Source organism: Propithecus coquereli, unplaced genomic scaffold (assembly GCF_000956105.1).
Source record: "Propithecus coquereli isolate 6110/MARCELLA unplaced genomic scaffold, Pcoq_1.0 Scaffold126, whole genome shotgun sequence".
NCBI classification, from domain to species: Eukaryota; Metazoa; Chordata; class Mammalia; order Primates; family Indriidae; genus Propithecus; species Propithecus coquereli.
In genome coordinates, this window is record NW_012136747.1 from 5,675,499 (window position 1) to 5,691,009 (window position 15,511).

At 58.4% G+C, this 15,511-nt stretch overlaps 2 protein-coding genes across 5 annotated transcripts in view; one reads left to right on the plus strand and one right to left on the minus strand.

Moving 5' to 3' along the window:
- MPST (mercaptopyruvate sulfurtransferase) overlaps window positions 1-6,188 on the minus strand; it is an 8,104-nt gene extending 1,916 nt beyond the window's left edge. The window contains exons 1-2 of one of the 4 annotated variants that reach the window (XM_012638056.1): window positions 6,059-6,188; window positions 1,948-2,569 (exon numbers count right to left, since the gene is read on the minus strand). In XM_012638056.1, coding sequence (XP_012493510.1) covers window positions 1,948-2,542 — 595 coding nt within the window. In that variant the 5' untranslated portion in view covers window positions 2,543-2,569; window positions 6,059-6,188. The other 3 variants (XM_012638055.1, XM_012638058.1, XM_012638057.1) reach the window with 3 other exon arrangements.
- Window positions 6,189-6,280: 92 nt separating this feature from the next.
- On the plus strand, window positions 6,281-13,879 carry TST (thiosulfate sulfurtransferase (rhodanese)). The gene is made up of 3 exons (XM_012638059.1): window positions 6,281-6,431; window positions 7,084-7,699; window positions 13,413-13,879. Exons 1-3 carry the CDS (start codon window positions 6,336-6,338, stop codon window positions 13,709-13,711), a joined length of 1,011 nt encoding a protein of 336 aa, XP_012493513.1. The 5' UTR covers window positions 6,281-6,335; the 3' UTR covers window positions 13,712-13,879.
- The last annotated feature ends 1,632 nt before the right edge of the window (window positions 13,880-15,511 follow it).

The following is a 15,511-nucleotide window of genomic DNA, read 5'->3' on the forward strand; positions in this document are numbered from 1 at the left end:
CCCCTGAAAAAAAAACACATACTTTGTTTCCCCACCTCCCATCATCAGGCCGGTGTTACTAATAGTCCCATTTTCATGAAAGGACTGAGAGTTGCAACAAAATAGACCCTCACAGCTAATGATCGAAATCTGAGCCATTCGGACTTTAGGGTTGGACTCTAGTGCAGCTTCTGCCTCAGTTTCCCTCCACAGTGGGGTGAGAGCCCCATGGGGACCTGCTGGCCCAGGCCGGTGTCTATCCTCAGAGCATAGTGTACAGACGGCACTCTTGGGGCCGAGGAGAGGCGGGGATGGGTCGTCATCCCCACTTACCAGGTGCAGAAACTGGGCTCGGTCAGAGACGTTACAGGGACCAGCCCAGAGCAAGGAGGAAGAGCAAGCTCTCAAGCCAGGTGGTAGCTATACATAAAGCAGGGCTGTCCCTGCACCGTGAACTCCACCAAGCAAAGCGTGCTTCCCCTGACTGCTGGCCCGATGTGGCAAGTTACAGGTGCACTTGGCCAGGCCTCAGGCTGTGGGTGGGAATGATGGTGACAGTGACGGTATTCACCACTGATTCTGGGGCACTAAACGTAGTTCATCTTGACAACACGCCTGCTGGGTGAGCGTCATCATCTCCCATCTTACAGATGAGCGCGTGACTGAGGACAGCTACCCGTGTGCACGGACGGAGCTCAGTGCTCCACGCACCTCCGCATCCTTCGTGCTCTGCGTTCCTCCCCCATTTTACACAGATAGAAGAGGCGAGGTGACTGCCAGGTGTCACACAGCCCATGCAAGTGGGCAGGGCTCTGGTTTCCACCCAGCTGGCTGCCCTACGTTGCTCCACCTCCAGGGCTGAGCTGGGGGACCCAACAGGATCAAGGTGGTGCCCTCATTAGGGTAAACCACACAAAATTGCCACCTAGGTAGGTTCAAAAATGGTTGGCTACCCGCCATTTCCTATGGTTGGAGTAATATCAACACTGGTCGAGAGCATTCTGTGTGGCAGGGACTTTCTGAATTCACCAACCCTCTCTGGGACATCGACTCTGTGCCGGGTATTGGGCTAGTCCTCAGGATGTGCTGGGAGCAGGGACAGTCCTAGCCCTCAGGCCATCCAAAACAGTGCTGGGCCAGGGCAAGCCCCAGAGACTCCGGAAGCAGAGAGCAGAAGCTCCGACCCAGATCTGGGGCATGGCCACCCAGAGAGAGCTTCCCAGAGGAGCCGCCACCTCCTTGCACCCCTGAAGGTGCGGGAGAGGGTCGGGGAGTTCCCGGTGCAGCTGCAGTCTGAATCCTGCCCGGGCTGCTTCCTGAGACCCGGGTGAGACTCCACTTCTTCCTCTGTACGATGACAGGACCTACCCCACGGAATTCTCGAAGGCTCACATCAACGTGGCCACTGACCAGACTGCTTTGTGGGGCCCCCTCGCCGCGTTATACAGAACTTTCCCACAGGCTTCCTGCCTGGGAAGATCCAGCCCACAGGCAAAAGGCTCTGCCCCAGCACGGGGCAGCAGCCACCTCTACGTCACGCCCCTCCACTCTCCTCTCTCCACGCCTTGGCCGCTGGGAGAGACCCTCACTCCCTCTCACTCCATCATCCTCAGGCGCAGCCCTCTGGGATTTTTCCCACACTGGGGCCCGCCCTGCCCCCCGCCCCCCATTCCGCATGACCCCACACACGCATAGGACTGGGGCAGAGCTGTCTTGGTCTCACACTGACACAGGGCCCCCTGGGTAGGGGCAGTCACTGCCCACAGGAGGGGACGGGGCAAGTATTAATATTATGGCTCTGCTTTACGAATAAAGCCAGTGCGACTTAGAGTGCAGCGACTAGAAACCAAATCTCCTCCCCCAGCCCTGCGGGTCCCCCAAAGGCAAGGGCAAGCCTGGGGCAGTGCCCAGCGCACACGCCGCGCCCCAGGCGGCCTCCCAGGCCCCTCCATCCGCCCGCGCTCTCACCGTCTCGGGGCTCGGGCTCGGTGCCGCGGAACCGGCCAGCGGCGCGGGCGTCCACCACCTGGAAGCGCCGGGATTCCAGGTTCTCCTTGATGTCCTCGTAGGTCTTGACAAAGGAGGGGTCGAGCTCAGCGCGGAACTCTGCGGGCGCCGGGTGGCTTTTGCCGGAGCTGAGCGGGAGGCCCTGGCGCAGCCAGTGGCGGAGGCCGCCGTCGAGCAGCGACACGGTGTGGTGGCCGAAGGCGCGGAACATCCACCAGACGCGCGGGGCCGAGTAGAGGCCCTGGTCGCTGGCGTCGTAGATCACGACGTGCGTGGCCGCGCCCACGCCCAGGCGGCCCGCGTACTCCGCGAACTGCGCGGCGCCGGGCAGCATGTGGTCGTAGGGCGACGTGCGGTCGCTGCACTGGTCCAGGTCGAAGAAGGCGGCGCCTGGGATGTGGCGCTCCTCGAACTCGTGGCGCGCGTCGCGGCCCAGCTTGGGCAGGTACCAGGAGGCGTCCAGCAGCTGCAGGGGCTGCCCGGCGCGCGGGGCCCGCAGCGCCTCGGCCACCCACTGCGCCGACACGAGTGCGCGGAAGAGCTGCGGAGGGGCCATGGCGGTGGCGACACTCGGGTTGCAGGCCTGTGCGACAGGGACGATGCCAGGAGTTAAGCAAGAAGAGGCGACCCTGGGGCGGGAGGCCACCCTGGGGCGGGAGACGCCCGCGCCGCGGGGGCTGGGGCAAGGACCCTGAGGAAGGTGGGGCCGGGGCAGGGCAGAGTCTCTAGGGGAATGCAGACACCAGCAGTGCTGAACCCGAGCACAGAGAGCACAGAGGGAGGTTGCCAGGGCCCTCCCGCTGCCAGGCCTTGGATAAATACACAGCTCCCAGCGACAGAATGACCGTGATGCCCTGGAAAGGGCGAGGCATACCTCACCTTCACTTGCTGGGTGGGAAGGAAGTGGGTAGAGGTCTGTGCAGGGGAAAGCCCTGCGGGCGGGCGCTTTAAGGCAAACTGGGGCAAAGTCTCAGCCCCTCCGTAAGAGGCTGCTCAGCTTTATTTGCAACCAACCAAGGTCCCTGCTGGAATTGTCCACTCCTCAAGCATTTTCATTAGCTGCCTAATGGGATCAGTAGCTGGAATTTACTGAGTCCTCACACTTTCATCCTCACAATACCTGAGACAGTAAACTCAATTATTTGTTGAATGAGTAGCCTTAAGAGGTTTGCTGTTATTGTCACCATTTCATGGAGGGGGACACTGAGGCTCACAGAAGTGCACAAACTTGACCTGGTGGCACCAGGCTTCACACTATGCAGTCTGGCACGACAGACTTTTCAGCAACATGCGCTGTGCTGACTCTGGGAGCATCGCAAGGCCAGGTTTTGCCCCTCCAGCCTGCACATTCTCTAGCCCTTCTTCTAGCAGCAGCAACAGTGACTTGGCACCTCTCTCCTCCTCCCTGCCTGCAAGCCAGAGGCCGAGAGCCCACCAGCTCACCAGCCCACATGTCAGCCCACAGACTTCCAGGGTGCAGACTCCCCACTTTTAAGTCTTTTGGGCTGGGCAGCCTCAGTCTATAAGGTGCCTTTGTGCAGGTGAGAGAAAAGGGCCCCTTTTGCCAGGCAGAGGCAGAGCCCCCCCCCCCCCCCGTGACCAGGACACATGGCTGGGTGTGTGGAGTGGGGGCACAACTTTCCATCCATACCAGCCCGTCCTGCCAGCGAGATGAAGGGGGAGGGTAGAGAACAGATTTGTGGTGTTGCCCTGTGGGCCAGGCCACATGTTAAGCACCACAGTGAGTAGGTTTTAGGATGCCTGTTTTATGAATGGGGCAACCAGCAGTTAGAGGAGTGCCTTGCCCTCGGCCACAGAGCTGGTCCGGGGAGCCTCAGGATTCGAAGTCAGAATTCAACTCTAAGGCTGGACTTCCCTAGCCCCAGGGGCCGTGATGACCAGGGCATGATGAGTCCGCAGTGTGACATTTTGTGTCCACAACACCCCCTACAGTATTGTACGGCTGGCTTCTAGGAACCCACTTCACCCACACAGTCTGGCCCTGGGCTAGACAGTGAGGAACTCTTGACTTTGCCAGGCCCTGGGGGTACAGACAGGCCCTGGGCCTGCTTGAGAGACGGTATAATTGAGGAAAGTCTAGAGTCCAGCACGAGCACACAGGGGCCCCAACCTCAGCCTAGAGTGGAGCGGGAGGAGTGGGAAGGCCCCTGGAGGAAGTGAAAATCCAAACTAATTTGACCTTTCAGGGGCCCAGGAAACCTCAGCTTGACCTTCAGGATGAGGACGCTGCCAAGGAGGCTTAGCTAAGGGACGATCCCAATAATCTGTGTTATGCCACAGCTGGGAATGCTGGAGAGTGCTGCAGTTCCTTCCTGAAGAACCCATTTGTGAAGCACAGGAGCCCCTCCCACCGTTCGTGAGGATCCTTGTTGGTTTCTCCCCCCACCCAAGGATCCATTTAGAGTGGAAAGGACCCTGTTTGGGAGTCAGAAGCTCCCCAAAGTCAGTGCAAACCCCACTCTGCTGTTTAACTGGTTGTGTGTTGGTGGCCATGTTAGTTAGGGTCCCTGGGTGGTTTCTGTTCCTTATAATGGAGCTTCCAAGCATGGGGATTAAATGGAGATTAAACAATGAATGGAGCGGGCCACCAGAATGCATTACGTATGGCTGGTTTTAATAATCATTAAACATGGTTTAATAAAATCCCATTATTTTTTCCAGTACTGTCATAGGTGGCCCTTGAACTGACAGCAGCAAATCTAAGGACCTTAGAATTTCAGGGCTGGGTGGGACTCCAGAGGTCTGAGGTCACCCTGCCCCAGCCTCTCTGCTTGACTGGCAGTTCTCACAAAGGCCTACAGGCAGTGGAGCAGGGTCTGAGAGGGCAGGCTGTGGGTGTCAGGGACGGGCAGATCAGAAAAAGGGACCAGGTGCCTGTGTGCACAGGGGCCAGGATCACTGTAGGTGGGGTGTTCTGCGAGTGAAGGACCCCAAGACATACCACCGCCTCAGGGGCCTACACGGCTACACTAAGGTAAGTGTAAGCTCCAGGCCAGATCAGAGTGGGCCCCAGAGGAGCAGAGCTTGGGCACTCCTCGAGGACGTCCCCAGCCTGGTCCCTTGGGGCACCCTCCTGCCCCCACTGCCAAGCACAAGGCTTACAGGACCGCTGTGAGAAGTAGCAAAACAAAACCAGTTTTTTGGAAAGGGGCATGAGGAAAGCATTCCAGACTAGCTGGAGCAAAAGCTGGGCAGGAGCAGTGGGGTCCTACCAGTTTGCAAGAGCCAATGGATAGATTTTCAGGAATTTTGCCAACTGGTTGTTAAACACGGCTACTGTTAAAAGTTAGAGAAATTTATGATTAAATAGGTTAAATTAAAAACAAAGGCAAATTTTTAAAACAGCACGAGGCTTCAGGCATGAGCCAGGTAAACAAAGGCAGCTACTACCACTTAGGCTTCAGACTGCGATTAGGCCCAGCCTCAACTCCAAGTGCGTCCTCCAGCAACTTGCTCCGCCACTCTCTCCCGCCTTTAATAAGTTCCGGGCCTACCTGGCACGCTTACTGCGGGAACCAAGTAACACCACGGGAGTATCAGCAAAGCGCCACACCAAACAGGCCCCACGGTGTTAGTTTCCTTTCACTCCAGCAAGTTCATTGCCAGTGTCTCTTCCTGGAACCTCTCTGGGTCAGTGGGGCCTGGTCGCCCTGGTCTCTCTGAAGGGCTTTATTAGTCAGTCGTCCACCGTTCCTCCTACCCTCTCTGGCGGCACCAGGTCACCACGCCCCCACTCACTGCTCCCCACCCGCCACTCACCACGACCTCACTCTGCAGGCCGCCCCAAGCGGCCGCAGACGGTCATCCTTAGGGCAGACCTCGGGGCGCGCCTTCCCTCCTGGACTGCGCCCCGTCCTCCGCTCAGGCCCCGCGGGGGAGCCCCGCGCCACCGCGCACCCCAAAGAGCGACCTCCCCCTCCAGAAAGGAAACGCGAGGCCGCGGCAGTTACCCGGGTCTCGGGCTCTGGGCTTCCCGGCTCCGCCGCACCCTCCGCCGCGGTGCGGCGCCCCCTCCCCGCACCCGCAGCCATCCCCTCCTCCCGCCACCAACCTGCGGCCGGCCAAAGGGAGGAGACTCCGGCACAGCCCACCGCCGCGGCCACTCGGAGCCGCCGCTGCCCGCGCCTTCCACTGGCCAGGCCTGCGGGGGACGCCCGCCCCGCCCCGCCCGGCCCCGCGCCAGCCCCGCGCCGCCTGGTGCCCCCCGCAGCACCCCTCGGGTCTGGGAGGCGCCGCGCGCCAGAGGCGGCGGGGGACGAGCGTAGCGGCGCGAGGGCGGCGCGGAGTCGCGGCTGATCGCTCGGGGTCCCCCCTCGGACGGCGGCGCGATGGTGCAGGCCGCCCGGGGAGCCGTGAGCTCGGGGTTTGAACCCGCCAGCTTCTCCAGCGGGCCGGGGCGAGCGCCAGCGTGGCGTCCAGGGCGAGTGAGTGCTGCGGGGCGGGGCGGGGGCGGCGGCCAGGCGCCAGGGCCGCTGGGGATTAGGCCGCTGGCCGGGCCACCTGCGGCTCAGGGAAGGATCCCGGTGGCAAGAGCCGGACGGGGTGCCCCGGGAACCCCTGGCCCAACTAGGGCAGAGGGCACCGAGCCGGGGCCGGACTCTGGCATTCTGGAGGCCGGCGAGCCCGGGCTGCCGCGAGGCCGCGGGCGAGGGCGCGTAGGGGTCTCTGGCCGCGCTTCCCCTGTGCGCCCACCCCTCTGCCGTCCCAGGAAAGGGGACTCTAAGTCCAGGATGCCGTCTCCCCAGTCCTGCGCATGTTTTCTCTGCTCTTTTCTGGCAGGACCGAGTATTGTAGCTTCCAGGGGCCAGACACCCTCCCGGCCTGCTCCCCCAGCTGGGCCCTCCGCAGCTCTTGCCCCGCCCCCTCTGCGCTGGGGCCCCGGGAGGGGCGGGGCCGGCTTTCCTTAGGGAATCTTGGAACCTACTCCGCTGCACGCCCCTGACACCCTGGGTGGCTATAAACACCACACCTGGGGGAGTGCAGTGGGAGAAACAGCTCCTCCTCCCGGGCCCCATCCCATGGCACACGCAGCCTTCCTCATGCCTGTCTCTCTTTCCCGGTTCCCACCCGCGCCAGGTGACACGCAGAGCCGAAAGCATGGTTCATCAGGTGCTCTACCGGGCGCTGGTCTCCACCAGGTGGCTGGCGGAGTCGGTCCGGACTGGCAAGCTGGGGCCCGGCCTGCGGGTGCTGGACGCATCCTGGTACTCACCGGGCACCCGTGACGCCCGCAAGGAGTACCTAGAGCGCCATGTGCCCGGCGCCTCTTTCTTTGACATAGAGGAGTGCCGGGACACGGCGTCGCCCTACGAGATGATGCTGCCCAGCGAGGCTAGCTTCGCCGACTACGTGGGCCGCCTGGGCATAAGCAACCAGACGCACGTGGTGGTGTATGATGGTGACAACCTGGGCACCTTCTATGCTCCGCGGGTCTGGTGGATGTTCCGTGTGTTTGGCCACCGTACAGTGTCAGTGCTCAATGGTGGCTTCCGGAACTGGCTGAAGGAGGGCCACCCGGTGACATCTGAGTCCTCACACCCAGAGCCAGCCATCTTCAAAGCCACACTGGATCGCTCCCTGCTCAAGACCTATGAGCAGATGCTGGAGAACCTCGAATCTAAGAGGTTCCAGCTGGTGGATTCACGGTCCCAAGGGCGGTACCTGGGCACCGAGCCGGAGCCGGATGCAGTAGGTAGGTGTCGCAGTGGTGAGTGGTCCCCGGGGAGTATTGCCTAATGCAGGGATAGGGAGTAAGGATGACGGGGAACTGCTCCAGGTTTTGCCCTCAGTACCCACTTGGAGGCCTCAGTCTTTCTATTCTTAAAATAAGAGGGTGGAGCCAAACCTAAAGGCTTCTTCAGCTCTCATGCATGAGAACCTACAAATATGTCCCCATAGCCATGTGCTAACAACTGACCTAGCATCCATGTGGAGTGGCATTGGCAGAGTGACTGGTGACATGTCCACCCACATCCACTCCCAGGCACCAGCTCCGCCAGGTGCACTAGGGTACCCCAAGGGCGTCATGCCCATGTGCCGAAGTTTGCATGGCTGTACAGAAGGCTCCCAAAGAAGCTTCTCAGGGCCTCTCTAGTCTCCCAGAAACCCTTACAGATATCAGCGGTGCCTTCCCCCAGGTTCCCCTCCCTCCATTTGGCTCTCCTGGGCTCCCTTACTGGTGTTTGCAAAAGTCAACCTGGTTGATAACTTTCCCAAGCAGCTGCAGCCTGTCTGCAGAGCTATAACAACAGCTGCCAGTTCATGCTAGACGCTTGACACTGCATTATCCCATCCAACAATACCCCCGTATTAGCAGTGAGATGAAACTGAGATACCAGGATGTTAAGTTACTTGCTCAGTTAAGTGGTAGAAGCCAGGATTTGAACCCAGCGCTGACCTTGTTTCAAAGCAGGGCACTAAACCAGGATCCTGCCCCACCCCTACTCCCAGGGCTAGGAGGAAGCCCCTTCTGCTAGACATCCCCAGGGAGATGGCTCACGAGTCCTCCTCCTGTGGAAGGGGAGGCCGGGAGGATTCTATACTATTTGAGGGGTGGGGGGACCTCAGGAGAGGAAATGCTGAGTGTTAGAACCTCCTAACCAGAGAGGACCCCCGAGGTTTTGCCTTTCCTAGGCACAGGACCAGAGTCTTGCTGTCATGACTCCTGCTAGGTGCCCTCCAGTGCCTGCCTGGACAGCTCCAGTGGCAGGTGGCAGGGACCTCACTTTTCCCCGGGGCCTGTGGCAGCTCGGGGTGGCCAGCACCTCCGTGGCTCTTTCCTCAGTCAGAGCTCCTCCTCTACAGAGTCTAAGTCATGTGCAACATTTTACCCAACTTGTTGAAAAACATTTCTTCCTGTCTGTACCCCCAAGGGGGAGGTTGCTAGGAAAGCTGATCTGCATATGCTCAGAGCGGGAGGGCCTGGAAGCTTACCTCATCAGACAGAGGGGACACTGAGGTGCACAGAGGCAGGCCTCAAGGCCACATAGCTAGTTAGTGGCAGAGTCAGGGGAGTGCAGGCTCTGCCCTCCCCAGCGAGGCTTTTTCCATGCCCATATTTTTCTCCCTGGCTTGCTCTCTGAAGGTCTGGAGTTGAAGATTCAAGTTCATTTGGCACCTTCCAGAGACTCCTGGCACGGGACACCTGCAGTCCCCCCCCTGGCCTTGGTTCAAGAGGCCTCCTCTCCTGGGGACTTAAGCTGCCCCTGGGGGAGGCCCTGTGGTGGCGGCTCTCTTGCTGCTTCCCAGCCTGCCCTGAAGCAGCCTGGGACACAAGTGAAAGGAAGAGCTCAGAGATGCCAGGCCCCGCCCCTTGGGGAGGAAAGTGAGGCTCAGAGAAGGGAAACAGCCTGTGGCAGGAAATGCCTTCTGAAGGCCCCCCTCTTCTCCATGATCCTGTTCCCACCTCCTCCAGTTCCCATCTGGAGCACCAGGGAGCATGGATTCTCAGTTTAGCTCAGCCACTCCTTTGTGGGGGACCTCAATCCGATTGCTTGGCCTCTCTGGGTTTCCTTATCATGAAATGAGAAGAGTAGCCCCAGGCCTACCCCAGGTGTGTATTTATTTAAATGCAGCCAAGGCTGGAAAGGGATTCTGAGAAAGGTAAGGAACCGTCCCAAGGCCAGGGCCATCTAGAAAGACATAGAGGATGTGGCATCTCATTCCCTAAGAGGCCTCGCTTGCCTCCTGCACAAGGCATTTTGGGGACACAAAGGCACATGAGGCTCTGCCACATTTACAGACCCTAGCTTGGGGTGGGATCAGGGAGGCACCCAGTGGATTTAGCAATCCAGATATAACACACGGGGGCATGCAGGTGGCAGGCCTGGGGGACAGGCCTTGGCCCTGAACGTCCCTGGAAGGAGCGACTCCAGGAGGAGCTGGAAGCAGGGCCTTAGGCACCAACTTCCCCTCTGGCCTTAGTTCTGTGTCCCCAGATGCCTTCGGTCCTGTTCGTAAGGGGTGCAGGGGAGGAGTCAGACAGACCTGAGTTTCCACCCAGATACGGCACTGATGTGTGGCCTCAGGCAAGTCCCTTCTCCTTGAACTGTTCTCCCCCTTTGTGAACCAAATTCTGCACAGCTTAAAGGAGGGCTGGGGGAAGTGAGGGAAACAGAGGCAGGAGTTTATCCTGTCCAGTTTCTTTATAAACATCATTTTCTACCTTCCCCCTTGGAGGGGGTGAGGGTGAAGAGGACAGTGACCCCTTTTACCTGCAGAACCCTTCACATCTAGCCTCTTCTGGGCCCCTGCGGCAGCCGTGGAAGGGAGGAGGCGGGGTAGGTGGTCCCACTTTCCAGCTGGGGAAAGGGAGAAGAGACCTTAATGGGGCAGAGGGCCCGAGACTCCGCCCGGGATCAGCAGGCATCAAAGTGGGGCTGGCTGTTCCCCAAGGCCACTGCTTTGGGTGGGGTAAGCTGAGAGCAAACCCAGAGACTGGGGAAAGGTCACAGCTCCACAGTGTTGCTTCATGGGACCAAGGGTCCCTCTGCCACTGTCCCTCCCTCCCAGGGCTGAAGGAGGTGGGAGGGTGCGGGGTGCCTTTAGGAGGAAGTCAGAAAGGGCCAAACAGGTTTTCCTGGTCTTGAAATCAACACCTGTCGGAATGTTAACTGGACAACTGGGCTGACATCTTCTTGGCCAAAGTTGGAACACAAAGTCCCAGACGTCTGAGCCTTTGAGGAGCATGAGGGGTTCGTCTCATCCAGTCCCTGCCTCGGCCTCCTTTTCCAGGGAGGCTCAGGGTGGTCAGAGAACTCAGACTTGGGGGCTGGACCAGTCTGATTTCACTTCATACACCTTTGCTGTGTGTCTTGGGGCAAGTTACCTCACCTCTCTGAGCCTGAGCTCTCCATCTGTGCTGGGAGGATAACCTCCCTGGCTTTGTGAGGATTGAGGAAGATCAAGTTCTTGAGAGAACCTGCCTTCAGGGTGGCTAGTGTCAGAGGTTGTGAGAATGGTGGCCCGCCTGCCGGGAGCAGGGAGAGCCACCAGGCTGCAGCTGCCGCTGGACTCAGAAGGAACAGCAGGTCCCTGCTTCCAGGCCCGATGCACCTTTCCTCCAGTTGGCTGTGCTCCCAGGTTCCCTGGCCCAGGTCCACGGTGGCCCTTCCCACACACAGGCCGCTGGTTCCTGCTCATTTAAATTCCCCAGGCAGGCCCTGAGCCCTCAGTGGCAGAGATGAAAAGGAGGACCCCACCTCCGGAGGCCTCCTGGTATGGGAAGCCAGACGCCACAGAAGCTCCCTGGCTCCATCTGTGCTCAGCAGAGGGGCCCTTTGTGTAATCAGAAGGAAACAACACAGCTGTTCCATCGGGGGTGGGGACAAAGGAACAGAACCGCCTTCAAACATTTGTGTTTTTAAACGCACTTAAAGCCAGCCCACTGCCTGGACGCTGAAACGTTTTAAAGCTGGGTTTCTTGGCTGGACGCAGTGGCTCACAACTATCATCCTAGCACTCTGGGAGGCCGAGGCTGGAGGATAGCTTGAGGTCAGGAGTTCAAGACCAACCTGAGCAAGAGCGAGACTCCGTCTCCACTAAAAATAGAAAAACTAGCCAGGTGTGATAGTGCACACCTGTAATTCCAGCCACTTGGGAGGCTGAGGCAGGAGGATCACTTGAGCCCAGGAGTTTGAGGTTGCAGTGAGCTGTGATGACACCACTGCACTCTACCCTGGGTGACAGAGGGAGACACTGTCTCAAAAAAAAAAAAAAAAAAAAAAGGAAGAAAGCGAGAAAGCAAGCTGGGTTTCTTGGGGAAGAACGCCCTGAAGCCAGCGGCTCAGCTATCCTCACTGGTAGGGTTAGCACACATCCGATCTCAGATTAAAGTTTCCCGACAAAAAAGATGAAATCACAACAGGAAGAAATTCTATAATCTTCTGAGTTGGGACATCTACTCAGTCAAAGAACTCTTGACTGTGCTCTTGAGTGTTGGAATCCTCTTTGGCCTTGGGGTGTGGGGACGAGCACATTGCTGGCATGATTGCGCACCTCTGTGCGTCTGGGGTCACTAGGGGCTTTTACCTATGGTAACTAAACCTCCCCACACCTGTGACGTGAGTGAGGCTCTCTCCCCATTCCACGGAAGGGAGACTGAGGCACAGGCGCAGGGCCTGCCTGGCTGCACACTGCTGCACGTGACTCCGGGTGTGCCTTGGCCACACGGTCAGGTCCTTCCCCTCCCACTCCCACCGCCCCTCCGCACAGCCCAGGTTTCATGGGGTGGTGGGGTCGTCGGGCCCCCCTCCCAGTGCCCGGGTCTGCCAGGGTGTGGGTGCCTGAGGGAGAGAGGAGCAGCCTGGGGCACGCGGGGGACTGGCCTGAGGCCTTGGCCCTGTGGGCGACACCACCTCTGGCATGGCCTGCTCCTCTTCGCCCCACTTGCTGGCTGTTCTGATTCTAGACTTGGCAGAGGGACCTCACTGGGTGCCTAGACGGTTCCAGGAAGGACCCCAGAGTCAGCCTAGACCCCCACGCTGCTCCCATGCAAGCTCTCAGAGGTGCTCCGAGGAGTCTGAAAGGGACCACCCTGCCCCCATTCTCCCCCTACCCCACAGGTGGTAAGGGGCAGGGCAGTGCTTCCCTGTGACATTTACTGCTTACAGCAGCCTGGACCCAGGTGGGTACTCTAGTTCCCATTTTACCCATGGGGAAACCAAGGCTCAGAGGGTTAACATGACTTGCTTAAGGTGAGATTTGACCTTATGTCCAACGCCAGGTAACGTGCTCTTTCCACACCTGTGTGCTTAACAGGAAAACCAGCGGACCCGGTGTAGTCCTGGGTCTGCCTTTACCCCTCTGTGTGGCCTTAGGTGAGCCGTTTCGCCAAGCCTTGGTGTATTCATCTGTAAATGGAATGACCTCATATTTAATGAGTTACATGGCTATCTGTTTAATGTTTGTCTTGCTTGTTAGACTCTAAGCTCCCGGAGGGCCTGGGCTGTGTCTCTGCCTTTCACTGCCGTGTTTTTAGCAATTGGCATAACACACAGCATTCGCATTAATTTGTCTCATTTGCTCTTCTCTCAACAACCCTGTGAGATAGGTATGTACCACTGAGCCCATTTTACAGATGAGAAAACTGAGGTTCAGAGAAGTGAAGTGACTTGCCCAGGTAAAGGATAATGACAAGGTTAGTAGACCTGAGACTCATACTTCTGTCCTCTTAAGCAGCTATGATTTTGGACATCCCTACTTCAAGACAGCTTTTAGGGGAGGGAGTGCAGATGTCTTAAGTCATGAGCATTGATGGTAGGTAGGGCTGGGAATAAATTGAGCTTCAAGAACAAAGATGTTACTTTTATTTGTGAAGCTCTCTATCCTTCCAGCCCTGGCTGAGTGTATCCTCCAGGCCCCACCCTCCATGCCTCCCCTGACCTGTGTCCTCTGCCCCCACCCAGGGCTAGACTCGGGGCACATCCGCGGCTCAGTCAACATGCCATTCATGGACTTCCTGACAGAGGACGGCTTCGAGAAGAGCCCAGAGGAGCTCCGTGCTCTGTTCCAGGACAAGAAGGTGGATCTCTCGCAGCCCCTCATTGCCACGTGCCGCAAGGGGGTCACCGCCTGCCACATTGCCCTGGCAGCCTACCTCTGCGGCAAGCCCGACGTGGCCGTTTACGACGGCTCCTGGTCCGAGTGGTTCCGCCGTGCTCCCCCAGAGACCCGTGTGTCCCAGGGCAAGGGGGGGAAGGCCTGAGCCGTGACCTCTCCCCTGCTCACCGTAACTCTGGCCAGTTTAGTGACCCCAGCATGACCTGCAGCTGGTTCGTACCTGTTAGATGAAGGAGATTGACATGTTTTTAGAACTGCTGTGCAAAGTTCACCTTTTCCCTGTCAACACTGGAATAAACTTTGCCTTTTCTGAGTGGCGTGTTGGCCTGCCTCTTCCTGGTCTCCATCCTTGCCCAGTCCTCCGCCTCCTTCAGATTCCTTAGAATCCACCAAGGAAAGAAACCTCCGTAGCACCCTCCAGCTGGGAAGGCCACGCTGAAGGCATTCGATTTTGGCAGAAGAAGCCACCTGCTGTCTATGTCCTGCGGGCCCTGCCCCAGAGCATGCTGGGTCCTACCTGGAAGGCCAGGTGGGAAGGGTGGGAAGGGGTACCAGGAAGCCAGAGAGGTGAAACCCCTCCCACTGTAGGCCCAGCCCTGTGGGTGGGGTGGGGGGACAGCTGGCCTTCCAAATGAACATCCAAAGAGGTGTCACATGGCCTTAGGGCCTCTCAGAATAGGAAAAGATACAAAAGGAAAGTGGCCTCCGCCATGGCCGCCCTTCCTGCCTCAGAACAAGACCTGGGAGCAGCAGAGGGAGGGGCTGGGGAAGCAGCGTAAGCCCCTGGGAGAAGGTCCAGGGCTCCGGCAGTGTGGTCAGGAAGCTGCAGTAGAAGACAGTAACCCAATAGACCAGCCCCATATGGCTGGATTTGGGGTTTCCCAGAAACAGGCTTGCTAAACTCTCTTTTGGGGCTGCAAGGTGAATTCTAGGCCCCACATACCAGAGATTTCTGGCTCCCCATCATCCAGCCTTCAGGGCTGAGGACAGGATCCAGAGGGCCAGGGACCAAGTCCATCCAGGCTGGCGGGTTGGAGCGGGGCTGAAGGCTGATGCCTGCCGGGTCTGCAGTGGAGGGGCCAGGACAGGCTGGAGGGCTGACTTCTCTCCCCTCCGTACTGTGAACAAAAGTCTTCGTCCCATCTCACTTGCGGTTCACATCCTACTGGGGGCAAAGCAGAAACAAATATATGAAACATAGTCTGTCAGATGGGGATAAAATGCAATGGAAGCAGGTAGGGTAAGGAGAATGGGGTGTGGGATGCGCTAGGTTGTCCTTTAAAAAAGTGTGGTCTGGGAAGGTGAGCAGAGTCCTTATGGAGGTAAAGAAGCCAGTCATGTAGCCATCTGGGGCATGGGGAATGGAAGTTGCAGTGGATGGAACAGCAAGTGCAAAGGCCCTGAGGCAGGACCTGAGGCAGGAGGAGCTGAGGTCAGAGAAGGTGGGGAGGCAGCACATCAGGTGGGTCTTTCAGATAAGTGGGAGGGCTTCATCTTATTCTGGTTGATGGGAAGATGCTGGAAGGTTTTGATTACAGGGGTGACGTGATCTGAGATAGGTCTTGGCAGGATCGCTTGGCTGTTGAGGTAAGACAGGACTCTGAGGTGATGTGGTGGGCAGACCCCAGATGGGACTGGTGGTACCTGCCCCCTCATGCTCATGTCCTGTGTGATCCTCTCCCTTATAGCGTGGGTGGGACCTGTGACTTGCTTTTAGCCAAGGACATGTGGCAAAGGTGATGGACGCCACTTCAGTGATGACAGCATAGAGGATTGTAGTGCCCATCCTGTGAGAAGACTCTTTTCTTTGCTGGCTTTGTTGAAGCCAGTCGCATGCTGGGGACATAGCAAGGAAATGAGGATGGCCTCTGGCCAACAGCTAGCAAGACCCTGAGGCCCTCAGTCCAACAGACCACGAGGAACAGCGTCCCACCCACAGCTTCCC